The sequence below is a fragment of the Pectinophora gossypiella genome, chromosome 10, assembly GCF_024362695.1.
Source record: "Pectinophora gossypiella chromosome 10, ilPecGoss1.1, whole genome shotgun sequence".
Taxonomy (NCBI): domain Eukaryota; kingdom Metazoa; phylum Arthropoda; class Insecta; order Lepidoptera; family Gelechiidae; genus Pectinophora; species Pectinophora gossypiella.
The window spans coordinates 1,306,778-1,324,433 of NC_065413.1; the positions used below are offsets into that span (position 1 = coordinate 1,306,778).

Below are 17,656 nucleotides of genomic sequence, written 5' to 3' on the forward strand. Positions count from 1 at the left end.
GATCATTAACCACAAAACACCTCTTCGTAGTAATTATTTAGATTATTCTATGAAAAATAGAAAGCAACTGTCCCGTTTCTGTTCCCGCCAAAAAGTCCCCCAGTGTTGTAACGTTCATTAGTTGAGTGTAGTGATGTATCAGTCGAGATTACACTAATCAATTTCATTCTTTCTCACGCATTTATTTTTTAAACACATCCCACGCACATAAATAGCCGGGTTATTAGAAAACAAACAAATAATAGGCTACTTGACAACCTAGTCAAATAAGATACTTTTTACGAAACTTCAAAATGCAAGTTTTCTTTGCAGTGTGTAAAATACTGTCCTGTGACGTCATCAACGAAAGCGGTCAAACGTCGTAGACACTGTTACTTAATTCGTAATTAAAATTCGAAAGTAAGTCGAAAAGTAAAATGAGGTTGATGTTTGATCGTCTTAAACTGCCTAATTCTAGATTAGCATTTTATAATTTATCTTTGACCCAGTCAAACACCCAATTATCTCACTCCCGAACCCACCCAGGTCGTTTCTGTAAAATCGCACCTGTCAAATGTTCCAATTCGATAAGTGAATCTTGTGAGAAACGGAAAACTTTCGAAGATAAGTTTTGGTATCATATCACAAGGCATTTTTATTATCTATTTATTCCCAGTTATTATATTATATTCGGTAGTGTTATAATATACAATATACATTTTGTGAAATGAATACTTGACGCGGTGACAGTTTTATCGCTACCATTCTCGTTTGTAGCGGATGCGGGTTGAAATTCAGAGTGTTACGACCCGGAACCATAGCGTAGATATAACAGTTGGTACACTCCGAGTAGACCAGGGATGTTATGGATATGAAATTTCGGATACGGATTGGAAACGCATTTAAGAATTATTATTATAACGGATACCTACGGTTACGGATACGGATTATATTTGGGATTATCCGTTAGTTTCGGATAATTCCGGTTACAGATATATATATTTTTTAAGTTATTTCAAAAGGAAATACAGAATCTCATCATTTTAAAAATCTTAGCGAAGATATATTAATCCTAGTCACGTTTTACAATAATGCAGGTGATAAATTGAACGCACCCTAAGTATTTTATTTATTCTTTGACTAGCAGAGGTACACACCTACTGTGTTCTTTTTACTGTTTCGTAACGCTATGACTTTGTAATGTGGGCCGGAATGTTTAAAAACGCATTTAAATAAACTATGGGTGTCATACATGTAGAGTGATCTTCAGTGGGTTTCAGGATGCCGAGGCGGTATAAAGTAATCATGACTGTTACGAGTGTAAAAGTAACGATATATCCTTCTCAACATACAAAAATGAACTCACGCCTATTTGTCCGGCCAAGTAGTTAATGTCATCTGCGGTAAATCTACACAAAGTCACAAAAAAAAAACAGAAAAAAAGAACTCACGCCTTTTTACACGGGGTTTAGCAGTAAAACAAAATTGTTAGCTGTGTTTACCTTTAATTGGTTACGCATTTACAATAACACCTATGTTTGTTGAGTAAGTGTAGTGTGTGTGTGTGTGTGTGTGTCATAAGTGTGTATGATGATGTATGTGTGTGTAATAATGTTGTAACTGTTGGTAAACCTATTAAAAAAAGGCTGTTAGTTAAACAGTGGAAGTCCAGCCACTGTTACGCAACTTGATTGTTTCGGAACCCCATTTAATTGCTACGAATTATGATCCCTTGATCCTACTGCTGATTCCAGTGCACAAACTATTTTATTTGAAGTTATACCTTATCCGCCGCCACTGTTCAATATTTATGATATTACACAATTATATTATCAGATTGCGCAATTAGCAAATGGTATCTTATCCTATGCACCTATACGATATTCGAGGTATGGTATGAAGAGATAGATGAACGAAAAAAAGAGAATTAAAACATAATACTGGGTTCTTACCGCGTAAACGATCTCCGTGGTCCAGTGGTTGAGCGTTGGGCTCACGATCCGGAGTTCCCGAGTTCGATTCCCGGTGGGGACATATCACAAAAAATACTTCGTTGTCCCTAGTCTGGTTAGTACATTACTGGCTGATCACCAGCTTGTCCGTAAGTAAGATTATCCGTGCTTCAGAAGTCACGTTAAGCCACAAAAAGCTTACTATAGCGTTAAGGAGTTCATTGATGAATGAATAGTGAAGTGTTCTGATCTAGTTCTTATTAAATATTAACTACTTATTGTTACACAAAATATCTTGAATTAAGTATATAATTTAAATTGTTTTTTTTTTATAAAATAATGATGTTCAACTAAACTTAATGTTAATAATGTATGATAGATAAATAATGACAATGTATGATAAATACAAATAAATATATGAATATGAATATATGAATATTGGTCCGGGTCTACTTACTGATGTATTAAGTAAGTAGTCGTTACGTGAGCCATGTCAGGAGACTTTGGCAGCTCAATAGTAACCCTGTCACCAGGGTTGATGAGGTTGGTACTCCACCTCACAACCCACTCGATAGAAGAAAGGCCCTAACATGACTCATGTAACGACTACCAAGTCCCGTCGGAGACAGATTTTTTCGATTTATTTTTCTCTTTGTGTTTTTCCCTAAGCACAGGTGAGTGATATAAAACAAAAATCTTCTAAATTCTTGTACTCACTGTGTATACAACTCTCGTTCGCTAAATTGCGTAAATAATGATGAAAAGTACCTGAAATGAAAGAAAAATATTTTAAGCATTATTTATAATGTAAGCGTCGTGTCTTATAGGGAAGTCAAGGAATTGGCCTTTGATAGACTGGAATGAAAAATGCTACACCGACAAGAGCGTGCCTCTTAAGTTAATGTATGTATGTATAATGTAAGTAATGGATGAGACTTGCACAGGACCGGAAAGGATGACGTGAAAGAGAGGAGGCCTACACCCAGCAGTGGGTGGATACAAGCTGAGTAGATAGAAAGTAGATATAATAATATATTTTTATATACTTTTTATTTTGGTTGATGGGGTGGGTAATCCACCCCACAACCCACACGATAGGTGAAGAAGAAAACGAAGCATTATATCGCAGCCGACAATATAAAACAAAATAATAATATATCTTAATATATCTTAGTGAGACTCTGATCCTACAGTCAAATTGCTTATGCAATTTTGCAGGACATTGCATTTATACTGTTACTTAAGGCTTAATAATAATAAATAAATAAATAAATAATAATAAACTAGCATAATGAAGGACTTTCCAGGCTACATTCAATTATTTTCATATAACAGCCTCCGTGGTCTAGTGGTTAGAGCGTAAGGCTCACGATCTGGAGGTCCGGGTTCGATTCCCGATGGGGACATTGTCGAAATCACTTTGTGAGACTGTCCTTTGTTTGGTAAGGACTTTTCAGGCTTGAATCACCTGATTGTCCGAAAAAGTAAGATGATTCCGTGCTTCGGAGGGCACGTTAAGCCGTTGGTCCCGGCTATTAGCCGTAAATAACACCTCCACCAACCCGCATTGGAGCAGCGTGGTGGAGTATGCTCCATACCCCCTCCGGTTGATGGAGGGGAGGCCTGTGCCCAGCAGTGGGACGTATATAGGCTGTTTACGTACGTATGCTTCTGCCATTACATTGCATTTTGAAAATAGGTAATTATCACGTTAAAGCTGTACAACGCCATCTACATTATTTCAATGAACGTATAAACTTATAATTATATTAAGAAACTTATAAACTTTAAGTTCAATACTTTTAGTTTACAGTTAATTGAGTTTGATTGAGCTGATTCAGGAAAACAAGTTTGCAGAATAATGATTATGGTGAGCGAGTATGATAAAAATAGATTTCGAGGATTTTCGCCACAAATTCGCGGAATTCAATTTAAATATATCAACCCTCGTTTGCCAATCAGTGAAAAAGAGACAAAAATTACCCAAAGAGGTCAAGGTTGTTCCTAACTCAATTAGTACTTGGATCATACCTGGATATTCCTTATTCTAAATTACTTACTTACTAGGTAAGATGTCTCCGTCACTATCTTGAGGAAACCTACATTCCCGAGAAAGGCATTTTATAAGGTATGTGACCTAACCTGTATTGGGCTAGTTTTCCCTTCGCGGGTTGGAAGGTCAGACAGGCAGTCGCTCTGTTTATAAGTTTAAGTATGTGCCTAATAACAAACTTTTTAAAAAACCCTAGTTAAATGAATTATTAATTTAAGTCAAATAAGTTGATTGTGCCTTAAAATTACGAATTAAATAACATGCAGTTTTCACTAACACAGTTGGCTCGATCATTATAGACGGAGATAAGGCTCACCACCTATCACGTTGGTCTAACAGAAACGTCGGTGAGGTGTGGGTACTTAGTTCGTCTTGGATGCACCTCTGACTACCCCATTGGGGTATAGTCGTGAGTTTATGTGTATGTAATTTTATTTAGTTGGGTTGACCGTCATATTTTAAAACTTTTGGTTGTTTCCCTTTTGTGTTTTACCTTAGTTTTTTTTAATATTTATTTTATTAGTCCACCAACCCGCAGTGGAGCAGCGTGCGTATGCTCCATACCCCCTCCGGTTGTTTGAGAGGAGGCCTGTGCCCAACAGTGGGACGTGTACAGACTGTTTATGTATGTTAATTAGTAATTTCATACTTCTTTCAAAACATAAATCAACGAAGTCACAGCAGGAAAAAAACGAATCAATAAAAAAGAAGGAAGGAAGCGCTTATGGATTGGTGGGATATCCACAACAATGGGTTTCATCGACTGCCGACATCTGTTATATTACTGTCTGCTAGCTAGGGTTGTCAGATGTATTGATGCAGTATTTTACAACTAATTAAAACACATAATAACGGGTTCTTACCGCGTTTAAAATAGGGATATAAGATAGTGTTGCCACTCGATAGTGCCCTATCGATAGTTTTCGATCGAACTATCGATAGTTTACCAAAAAACGATAGTATCGATACTATCGATAGGCCTATCGGTTGGGTAGATGATTTTGGCTGTTTACTATCGATAGTAAAACTATCGATTTTTCGGCAACACTAATATGAGAGTCTCGATATTTCGACACTGTTGCAAGTGCCATGATCACGGGATGATGATAGTCATCCCCCATAATGATAATGTCATATCCCTATTTTAAACATGGTAAGAACCCGTTATTATGCGTTTTAATTATGATAATAACCGCGTAAACTTAAAACAATTTTGCAACTAGTTTAAATTTTTTTATTTAGGGGCTTTTAACAAAGTTAGTTATGCCAGCCCCATCGATCAAGACTATCTAGGAATGTTAAAAAAACATACAGGGTGTTAGTGACGTCGTAACGAAAACTTTGAGGGATGATTCAGACCATGATTCTAAGTTGATATCAAGTGGAATTTCCCGTCGCATAAGTATGGAACTGAAAATAATTTAAATAAGTAAACAAACATTTTCAGGACATGAAATTCCACTTGATATCAACTCAGAATCATGGTCTGAACCATCCCCCTCAGTATTCGTATTCGTTACGTTGTCACTAACACCCAGTCCTACTTGTATAGCTATCTATATACATCGGTTTTTTTTTAATCTTAATTATTAGCCTGTGGCAACCCTGATAACACACCCCAGTGGGTCTCCAGTGACCCGATAAGTATTATCTGTGGAGTATTGTCTGAGACGATATCGACAGTTTCTTCTCGATCGAGTGCGAAACGCTTCGATACAACGAATGACGTAATGAACTTTGAGATATATTGAAGTATTAACACACAGCTCGGTGGCGCAGCGGTTAACGCTCTCGGTCTGCTATTGTTGAAGTTAAGCAACTTTCGCAAAGGCCGGTCATAGGATGGGTGACTACAAAAAAAAGTTTTCATCTCGAGCTCCTCCGTGCTTCGGAAGCACGTAAAGCCGTTGGCCCCGGCTGCATTAGCAGTCGTTAATAACCACCTATCCGCACTGGGCCCGCGTGGTGGTTTAAGGCCCGATCTCCCTATCCATCCCTAGGGAAGGCCCGTGCCCCAGCAGTGGGGACGTTAATGGGCTGGTGATGATGATGATGATTAACACATAGACAGACAGTGTCTAGAAGTGAACTCTTACCTGTAATAGCACAGAATAAGGAATACTATGAATAGAACGGCAACTCTCGCTCCCCAGAGGCCGAGCTAGGTTTACCTCACCCGCTCTGTCTTACTTTAGTTTTCGTATGGGCGTCAGACGTCACACACACAGATGCGCGTGTACGATAACGTCAATGTGTAGTGTCTGTGTAAACCGAGGTGTTATGTATGAAGTGTCCGGTGTGTGCCGGTAGGATGATAGATAGCCTGACATCGCACAATTCATCATGTATCTATATTTATCTTGAAATTAATATCAGACGCCTATTTGATGATTTTAATGTGCAGATAATCACTTTTCCGTTTTTACGACATGCAGAGAAAACAAGCGAGCCGGTATTTAAAACCAGTATTACTCCAAACCTGACTAGTCTAGAACATAAGAAATCATCATCCCTCTAGCATTATCCCGTTTTTCACAGGGTCCGCTTACCTAACCTGAACATTTGACATGTCCGGTTTTTTCCAGAAGCGACTGCCAGTCTGTCCTTCCAACCTGCGAAGGGAAAACCAACCCAATACAGGTTAAGTCACATACCTCCGAAAATGCATTTCTCGGGAATGTAGGTTTCCTCGCGATGTTTTCCTTCACCGCTGAGCACGTGATAATTATTTATGATCCAATCATGAATTCGAAAACAAATTCGACAATCATTGGTTTATGCCTGAGCTGGATTCGAACCTGCGACCTCAAAGTGAGAGACAAGCGTTCCTGGACTACCACAGCTCCACGGTAGAACGGCAGAATAATATTACGTAAAATACAGTTATGAACTTCCCCGCGATAAAACTGAGTTCAAGAGATTCCACTCAGTTCCTAAAGACATTTTTAATTTAAAGCCTTCGTTTAAAGAGTTTCCAATACCGCGCCGATCATTATCTTTTAGAACTGGAACTCGGAACTAAAACTACTGGAGTTCTCGAACTAAGAGAAGCTTATCATTAAAAAGAACTGATATTTTCATTAACTGGACTTTGGGGAGAATTTTAACGTGACTGTTATTTCTTTATCTTCGGATGATTAATTACGTTAACAAATACGTGCTTGAAATTAATTATGGTATTATGTCGTTTCTCTGCTAAACTCGGAGTAAATAAAGGTAGAATGCGTTCAGTTGTTAATCATCCCAGACAAGTTGTAAGAAAACACTTAATTTAAAAACAGAGGCGGCCGTAACAAACCCTGGTCAAATCGGCGAATAAGAAAATATCTACCCACCTTCATTACATCCGCAAACCACCTGGATGACACACCAACTCCACATTGTCACGTACGACACCCCGACTATAAACATTTACGAAAGCCCTATTCTACAATAGTATCGCAATGTTCCTTGCTTGTCACAGAGTTCACAATATTAGCATGGCTAACAAAACACATAAAGATTATAGTGTCCACACTAAACGCGAAAGGAGAACGACACGTCTGTCCTCGAGCGCGCCCGTCATCGAACTGACCGTTATATCGCTAGTGAAGGTAGTTTATAGAAACATTTTATCAAACAGTAAAAATGTTATAAGTCGCTGGTTACCAAGATAATAAACAAAGAATTATATATTTTAAATTTCGAATGTAGAATTTATTGGTAAGGATGTTTTAGATTAGTTAGTCATTTTGTTTTTACGTCAGGAACTCTGGTGTCAGGGTTATTATTATGAGATTAAACGAACTTACCTGTAAGTGAAGTTCTATCTCAATTATACGAAGCTCCTTGTTCGAGAGGTTTTAAACAGTGTAGTCTACGTCTTATGCTCCAGCATCGTCACAATTTTCAAAGCTCATATCCAAAGCTAAAAAAAAAAAGTTAGTTTCCCGCTTCCTGAACGCAGCTGTCAACTAATGTCATTATGTTTAAAGCATGTTTCATGGACAACTCCATCACCTGTGGAAGCTTTAGGGCGGGATATTAAAATTGAAGGGAGGGAGTCCTCTCGAACAAGGAGCTTCGTATAATTGAGATAGAACTTCACTTACAGGTAAGTTCGTTTAATCTCATAATTATACTCGCTCCTTGTTCGAGAGGTTTTAAACAGTGTAGATGTTCAAAGTTTAGTTGGGAATGAAACATTTAAATTGAAGCGAGTACCAATAATATGATTATTCATTAATGAATAAAGTACATTGTTATCACGAAGGCTAATTAAGCTGCCCATGACTTTAATCCCAATAAAGGCAGTGAGAGGCACAGCCGTCGCCTGATAAACTCAGCGCGGCGTTCCACCAAACGTTTTGATATTATCATGTAAAAAACAATAAGAATAATAACTGTTCGCTAAACAAGTTTCACCAGTTCTCAAGAATGGAATCGATATTATGTATGTTATATAATATATGGTTATACTATACTGTACTAGAATAGATACATAGTTCTAAATAATTAAGTTGAAGTTGAGCAAGTACATTAAATACCTATTCCACATTACTATCAATTTCACAACAAAAGAACTACACAAGAACAAATTTCTGAATGAGCTCAACATCAAGATTTGCTATAAGAGCCTCACAGGGACCTCACCATAGAGCACATTTCCGAAGCTCTTGAACAACAACGATAGTTATAGTCGAAAGGACTGTGAGACTTCATCATATAGTATAACACTCATTTTTCATTGGCATACCAAGGGCTACAATAATTATCAAAGTTACACATTATTTGTTTACATACATAAAAGAAGAAGAAATACATAAAGAAGAACGGGTAATGACGAGGGCACCCAGACACAAGATTGATTGTAACATCCTGTGCTAAGTTGGCAATTGTTGTCGACATTGAGTAGTTAAATGAATCCTAAGACAACATGTCAAATTGATTAGAGAAAATACAAATATAAGTGCAAGTAAGAATTTCGATACATTTATTCAAATGACCTTTTTCATTAAAATATTCAGAACCACTGAACTAAACTTTCCTCTTTATTATAAGATATTGTTAAATGAGGCTGAAAGTATAAAGAGGGGAAGTGCATTTACATTATGTACTTGTGTGATAATTATCTTCGTAATAATTAAGATTTTGTTTTTCTTAAAATAGATTACCTGAGCCCAAGTTATTGTGTATTACCTAATATCGACCATATGGGCTTGGTAATAATATTTAGTATATTTTTTATGTGGTAATAATAAATATAACTTGTTGTGGATTTTTTTCCTATTCCTCTATGCAACCTTTCACCCACCAATCAGATGATAGAACAACGTACACACAACACATTAACACACGTAACATTGTTTACGCAGCTATCTCTTTAGTGTAATAATTATTGAATTTGTTTTTAGGACAGTAATAGTGACGTCCTATTATTTACTGGAAAAAATAAATAAATGAATAAAACATATTTTACCCTTAGGTGTGCAGTTACATATAAGGATAACATTAATTTATTAATTATCGGTCGTGTAGGTATATTATCATCGTTCGTAAAAATCATCCTTTCCTTTAACCTAACTTAACATGATCCTGTTGTTTGCACAGGGATTCACTTCTCGTACCCATCCTGAAGATTTAATATGTCAGGTTATTTAGTGAAGGGACCTGCCTGATTTACGTTACAACACTAACCGAAAAATAAGATAAACATATATTTATCATGAAAATATTATTGTTACTTCTCCACTGCAGTTTGGTTCCGATTGATTAAGTGGAGGGACATTATTGTTGTAATTTTTATATTAATTGTAAACTGTGTTTTGGGCTGATCAGCAACAACATAATAAATCTACAACAACATAATTTAGAGAAAACGCTAATGGTGATGTAAGTTATATGTTACTAATGAACTATTTTTCCTTCCTTTTCACCTATGAGTTAATAATAAAAAGGGCAACTATTCTATCTAACCGAACTAGGTATCAATATTTTACAATTTCGAATGTAATACTTGAAGGAAATTTTCATTGAAGTTATAATATTATCAGGTAGGTACCCCAATTTATACTGAGATTAGTATTGTTATTCCTGATTAACAAAGACAGGATTTGAATTCCATGTCTTAATGATTATGCTAAAACTTTTAGTGATAGACATTCGGAATTAATTTTACCAGAATTTTGAAAAATATATTTGCTTGTGCAAATTTTCCCATTATAACTTTATAGGGAATTCTTCCTCCTCATGAGGTACTATTCTTAAACGGCCTTGCTGCCTGGGCCACTGTTGATACTAATGGCTGTGAGACTGCTAATACATCTGGTTGTAGCTCTGCTACTACTGCTGGCTGTAGGGCTGCTGGTACTGCTGGTTATAGCACTGCTGATCATGACTGGTTGCATCACTGCTTTTATTGCTGGCTGTGGGACGGCCTGCTGATACTGTTCCTTGTGGGCTTTCTGTTCATGCTGTTGGCTGTGGGGCTGCCTGCTGATACTGTTGTCTCTGTTCCACAGATCCTGTTGCTATCTCGTTTACTCACTCTTCGGGCAATGTTATTCATTATTATTTATGTGCTATTTGAATTTTATGATGTTGGTTGAAAGAATTTAATAGCAGTATTCTCTAACCATGTCTTGTGTACAGTTATCTCTTTTGAAAGTAATCTCTGACATTACATACTTTGATTTCTAGCACAGTTGAGGTTGATTAATAGAACAGAGGCTTTTAGGTTTTGAATTGTCGGTTATTTCTTCAGAATTTGTACTCTCATTATTTTATAATAATCAATTTGACATAATAGTCTATTGTTTCTCAGCATTAGTCTAATCTTGAGTTTCAACATGGGTAGGTAAGCCCCGACAATTCAATGGTTTATCTTCGATTCCTCAAGTGACAAACCAAACATGGAAATAAAAGTATAAAAAATAGTTGGTCTATGTTCTAGCTATCTACTAGCGTTTAGCAAAAGGCGATACTTGTAGTGGTAGCTTTATGTTATTTGAGTTGATACCATCAAGTCCATTGTCTATCCTCTAAGTGATAGCTCTAGGTATGGAAATGAGAAATAGGTATATAGCGCTTGCTAATGCCGACCATAATCGTGGTAGCTCTTATATTAATAGGGTTCATACCATAAAGTCCATTGTCTATCCTCTAAGTGATAGCTCTAAGTATGGAAATGAGAAATAGGTATATAGCGCTTGCCAATGCCGACCATAATCGTGGTAGCTCTTATGTTAATATGGTTCATACCATCAAGTCCATTGTCTATCCTCTAAGTGATAGCTCTAAGTATGGAAATGAGAAATAGGTATGTTAGCGCTTGTCAATGGCGACTTTCTTAGTGGTAGCTCTTACATTCATTGTGTTGATACCTTCAAGTCCATTGTCTATCCTCTAAGTGATAGCTCTAGGCATGGAAATGATAAATAGGTATATTAGCGCTTGGCAATGGCGACCTTCCTGGTGGTAGATCTTTTGTTAATTAGGTTGATACCATCAAGTCCATTGTCTATCCTCTAAGTGATAGCTCTAAGTATGGAAATGAGAAATAGGTATGTTAGCGCTTGTCAGTGGCGACCTTCCTAGTGGTAGCTCTTATGTTCATTGCATTGATACCTTCAAGTCTATTGTCTATCCTCTAAGTGATAGCTCTAGGTATGGAAATGATAAATAGGTATATTATCGCTTATCAATGGCGACCTTCCTAATGGTAGCTCTTATGTGCATTGTGCCTTTAAGTCCATTGTCTATCCTCTAAGTGATAGCTCTAGGTATGGAAATGTAAAATAGGTATATTAGCGCTTAGCAATGGCAAACTTCCTAGTGATAGCTTTTATGTACATTAAGTTGGTACCATCAAGTCCCCTGTCCATCCGCTAAATGATAGCTCTAGGTATTAAAATAAGGCATAGGTATATTTGCGCTTTGCAACAGTCTTAGTGGTTGATTTTTATGTTAATAGGGTTGATACATCAAGTCCATTGTCTATCCTCTATTGTGATAGCTCTAAAGGGAAACAAATAGTCTGTCTATTCTCTAGTCAGACAGTTCACTACTAGTGCTTAACTAGGTGACTCTCCAAGTGGTGTTCTCTTGTTGGTTAGGTAGGTACCAATAATCATCACCCATACGTTGGAAGCTTGAATTATAATAAGATTAGAGTAATTTGGAAGAAATTGCTTACTATAATAAGGCTATCTTTTGCCTGTACTCTCTTAACACTCTTTCTGTTTTTATTGTTAGGGTATATTATCATCATCTTATATTGTAAGTATCATTCGGAGAAGATAACATTATTAACACCACTTAACAGAGACTGTGAGAAGGGATTATGTACTGTTATAATATATATAATATCATTTTTAAGTATGGTTATCTTGTAGTAAACCAATTATAATCCTCTAAATGTTTTAAGTGTTATCTTGAATAAGTTATGTATCTTGTCTACCAATGGTGTAGATGACCTCTGTGATATTGAGTACTACTGTGTCATAGGTACTTCTTGATGAACAGGGTAAACATGAAGTGCTTCTGTCATCTAATTATCTGAACTTGTCAAATTATTTCCGAGTTAATTATTTACTTTTCTATGCCATTCTGCGGTTATATTTCACTGGTTCTCTTTGTTTTATAATAAAACTGCTCATTTCATTCGCTGATAGTAAGTTATCAACCGCAACATAAGCCAAGAACACAATTACAAAAAGAAACAAAAAATTTTTTTTTTTTTTTTTTTGACAGATGAAAAAATAAAAACGCGGCAATCAGGGACTGAAGACAAGGCTTAGGCCTATTTTGATCGTGATTTTCGAATATTAAATTACTAAAGTCAAGACTGTATAGTCCTCAGATCTTTGCCTGCCTTATATAAGGCGAATTTAAACAACATCAACATCGGAATAAAGTATAACTTTTAAATCACTGTTATAACACGAACACGATACAATTTTAATATTATTATTATTTCTGTTAATAAAACTAGTTACTTTTATTAGTAATAAGTACCAACTTAAGTTACTTCTTCGAATGTTAGGATTATAAAATTATAACCTCAAAAAAAGTAATTTGTTTTCGACAATAAAAGGAATTAAATTGAATTGATCATAATTATATCTTCTCTTGTTTTAGTAGATGGATAATGTTAAGACTTACCAGTATAATCCACGTTTTGTTTTATCAAAAAGAACTTACGCTCGTCGTCATCCACATTTTTTCTTTGGTACTGTTTCTAGCTTTTTTAGAGAAAAAAGCACTTGATTATGTAAGTAACAGATTTTTCGCACTATATCAATCATGTTTTTGTATTAAATATTAGTTTTCAATTAGTTTATTTACGGAGGCGAAGTGACGCGCCGGTGCACAAAAACCGTAATGACATTAGTTGACAGCTGCGTTCAGGAAGCGGGAAACTAACTTTTTTTTTTTAGCTTTGGATATGAGCTTTGAAAATTGTGACGATGCTGGAGCATAAGACGTAGACTACACTGTTTAAAACCTCTCGAACAAGGAGCGAGTATAATTAAGCCACCAAAGACCTCATGTAACGACTACGTACTTATATCAGTAAGTAGTTACCGGGACGGACGGTTTAACGTGACTTCCAAAACACGGATCATCTTATTTTCGGACAATCGGGTAACCAGCCCATCATCATAACCATCAGCCCATTAACGTTCCCGCTTCTGAGGCACGGGCCTTCCCTATGACTGGATAGGGAGATTGGGCCTTAAACCATCACGCGGGCCCAGTGCGGATTGATGGTTAGTAACGACTGCTAATGCAGCCGGGACCAACGGCTTAACGTGCCTTCCGAAGCACGGAGGAGCTCGAAATGAAAACATTTTATTTTGTGATCACCCATCCTATAACCGGCCTTTGCGAAAGTTGCTTAACTTCAACAATCGCAGAACGAGCGCATTTACCGCAGCGCCACCGAGCTCCTCGGGTAACCAGCCCATAATATCCTAACTAAACTAGGAATCACATAGTGATTTTTGTGATTCTGTATCCACCGGAATTCGGACCCGCAAATTCAAACTGAGGAGTTTGAAAGGTAACTTCTGACGACTTGTAACTCTGACCATCACAATAGCGAACATGGTCGTGGAATACTATAACATCACTAAGTATATTTCTGTTTATCTAATATTTATACTATGTAGAATTACTATCTACTAATACTATCTATAATATACACTACATGTACAGTTTCTTTCCTTTATATCTTTCTTTGTCTGTTCTATTGTGTACAAGTGTATAAATAAATAACTATACATACATTTCTATATACATACATACAAACTCACGCCTATTTCCCGCCGGGTAAGCAGAGACAATGGAATTCCATTTGCTTCGATCCTGACACACTTCCCTTGCTTCCTCCACATTCACCAATCATTTCATACACGCACAAATAAAAATAATATAAATAATTATACAAATGTAATAAATGTACAAATGTATATATAAAATATATGTATAAATGGAATGTATATTATATTTGCATGCTATTTTCACTAGCGGACTAGGAGGAACTAATTTTAATGACGACCAACAATGTAATGTACCGTTCTCATTGGGAAATAAATGATTATGATTATATAGGTCGCAATAAAACATTTCTATTACGTTAGGGTAGGTACACACTGGGTTTATACCACAAGGTCTACTTATGTTATCTAAGACATGATGTCTTTTATTAAGGAAATTTTAGAACAACGCATAAAATTTGCATGAATTTGCGTAAATATCGAGTTTACTTGCAAATTATTTCACTTATTTATTCATAATCTGAATTATTATTTCTGTATAGTGCCCAAGTACAATAATAAAGTAGAACACAAATCTTGTTTTCGTTGGAAGATTGACAATAAAAAAGTAAAATAAAATATACTTAAGGACTTTATTTCAGTCAACTTTACATCCATATCAGCTGGAGACAAAAGAAAAGAAAATATTTAAAAGCTAGTATAAGTACACCATAATGATATGCGCTTAGATGCTGATGGGTCCAGTGCTTTATAAAGCTGCTGCCCTACCTGTCAGCTATTATAGCGAGGATGCTGTTGTTGCTGGCACGCACTCTGCGGTGCGCGTGCGTCGCGGCGCACTGCTGAACATAGCGTGGAAGCCATCTAACTTCGGGTCCGCAAAGAACATAAAAAACAAAACACTTGTAATATAGGTCTTCTTGAGCTGGGCTCACGATCCAAAAGTCCTGGGTTCGATTCCCGGTGGGGACTTATCACAAAAAATACTTTGTGGTCCCTAGTTTGGTTAGGACATTACAGGCTGATCACCGGATCCGAACGTAGATGATCCGTGCTTCGGAAGGCACGTTAATCCGTTGGTCCCGGTTACTACTTACTGATGTAAGTAAGTAGTCGTTACATGAGCCATGTCAGGGGCCTTTGATGGCTCAATAGTAACCCTAAGGTAAATAAAGTAAATATTAATAACTCAGAAGCTGAAGTGCTAATAAAATGAATATTAAATAAGGCGCTTTTAGAACGAAGTAATATGATGCATGAAACACTGAGTCTGGTAATTATAAATTCATATGAAACTGTATTTAATTATACTCATAAGTGAGTTCTTATACGAGTGTTTAAGAGACTATTTTTAACTGAGGTGTTTACCATAAAAAAATAAATAATATAGAACGGCAACTCTACGCTCCCGACCAGAGACTGAGCTAGGTTTGACCACAATCTCACCTGATGGTAAGGGACGATGTGGTCTAGGGTGGATCACGCTTACCTAGCAAATGCCTACTTACTCTAGCCTTGAAGACTCCCAGATTACAACGAGTCGGTTATAACAGACGATGACATTCTGGACTGGATTTAAAAAAAGAAAGAAAGGAAAACATGAAACAGTAGGATTAGGGCCAGAGTTCGTGGGAGGTTTTCTGGCCACGTCTTTCCCTCAGCGTTGCAGATTCCGATGTGGTAGTAGTTTTACAGCTAGTTACATAGTATGTAATTCAATTTTTGACGTTCCAAAAGCTCTCTCTCACTATGTAAGCCAATTTTGAAAAATAAATATTTTTGAATTTTTTTTTTATTTTGGCAGACAGTTTCAGTCCTTTGCTGATCCATCAAAAAGGGAGAGGTAAAACGTTTAGTGCGGGTTGGTGGTATATCCACAATTTAAGGATGAAATGCCCGCCGACGCCTAATTGTCCGTAAATGGAATGGAGTGGGTGGAATTAACTCGTGAAGTTCCTGCGCACACTCACCGAAATATATCCTATAAAAAAACCGACAGACAAGTTACCCTTCGTCTGTGTTCTAGACTTTGGAGTCGAGTCTATACCTACATTGATGCATCAGACCCGATGGATCGGGTTCTGTGATAATACCTTAATACGCATTAAACATAACACTCTCAACAAAAATCTGATGTATTTTTAACCGCGCTGTCTCGACGCAATCGATAGCGTGAAGGCCTTATGAAAGCATAATTAGTACCTACTTTGAACGGCTTAAAGTTACGTTATAATACTTTTACGGGGCATAAAAAGTAACTTACGTAGTTATTATATTTTTGTTCATTGGAATTTGAAATATTGTTTAGTTTTCTTGAAATGACCAGGAAAAGGTTATCGTTCAGGAAACAAAGTAGGTGATCACATTCTATATTTTCTCCTTACTTTGTCCAACAGCTAAAATATCTTCTTCATCATTATCTCTCTAGCATTATCCCATTTTTCACAGTATCTGCTGACATAACCTGAAGATTCGACAAAAAAAAATACGAAATCCATTTGTCGAAAATGGGGGTTAAAAAAATAAATAAAATTAAAAGTTACTTACAAACTACTTATCTACTTATCTAAATATTTGACCTTTAATAATATTGCTTTTTTAAATGATTTGCTTCAATATGGCATTTTAACCCCCCAGAAAGTAAAAAAAAAACACAAAAAAATAATACGTGATTATGTAGAAGATAAGAATGCTTGGGATTAAGTGTCTGGGAACTGATATTAGGCAGCCTAATTACAAAATTTTAAGTATAACAATTTTTTTTTTAAGAACATCTAGGGCTCTGTGCGTTGTGTATGACGATTTAAAATAAAGATATTTTTGAATTTGAATTAAAAAAAAGAAAAATTGCATTTACTTACAAAGTAAAACAACTACGCAAGTAAATTAAACTTTAAAAATCCTATTTTCCAAGCTACTACTTGAGAACTCATTGCTATACTTAATAGTTATTAAGAAATTCAACATTGTAACCGTGGTGGTGCTTTAAGGGGTGGTGGGGGAGCTGGAGATCCCCCCCTTAGCTGACTCGTCAAGTTCCGTGAGGGTTGTGGACGACTGTTAGCGAATTAGTGCGATAGCGGTAAACTTTTTCGGTCAACTAGGATGAATCTGGAAAAAACTATACCGACAAGAGTTTTCTTAAATGTAGCGAGGATCTTCTCTTCTTCTAATCCTGCACCCCTGAAGGGGTAGGCAGGGGTATATATCATTATACTCGTTCCTCGCCAACTATGTTTGTGCCATGTAATAGGGGGCGATTACAAAGTACCATAGATGTTATATTTAAGTACCTTTTCTCTCTCTATTTAAAAGCTGCGCTCTTGTCGGTGGAGTAATCGCCATTCCTCTATTCTTTCCGCCAAAACCTTCACCTCCCGATACGACACGACCTGCACCATCTCTTTTATTTG

General features: G+C 36.5%; 1 protein-coding gene across 2 annotated transcripts in view; it reads right to left on the bottom strand.

Moving 5' to 3' along the window:
• The window catches only part of LOC126370311 (uncharacterized), a 279,505-nt gene that overhangs the window by 225,964 nt on the left and 35,885 nt on the right, over positions 1 to 17,656 (bottom strand). Inside the window, exon 1 of one of the 2 annotated variants that reach the window (XM_050015162.1) lies at positions 7,320 to 7,535. The exons of the other annotated variant lie outside the window; for it this stretch is intronic. Within the exon in view, the coding sequence (XP_049871119.1) occupies positions 7,320 to 7,395 (76 nt within the window). The 5' untranslated portion in view covers positions 7,396 to 7,535. Of the gene's footprint in view, positions 1 to 7,319; positions 7,536 to 17,656 lie in introns of those variants that run through there. 2 annotated transcript variants of the gene reach the window in all.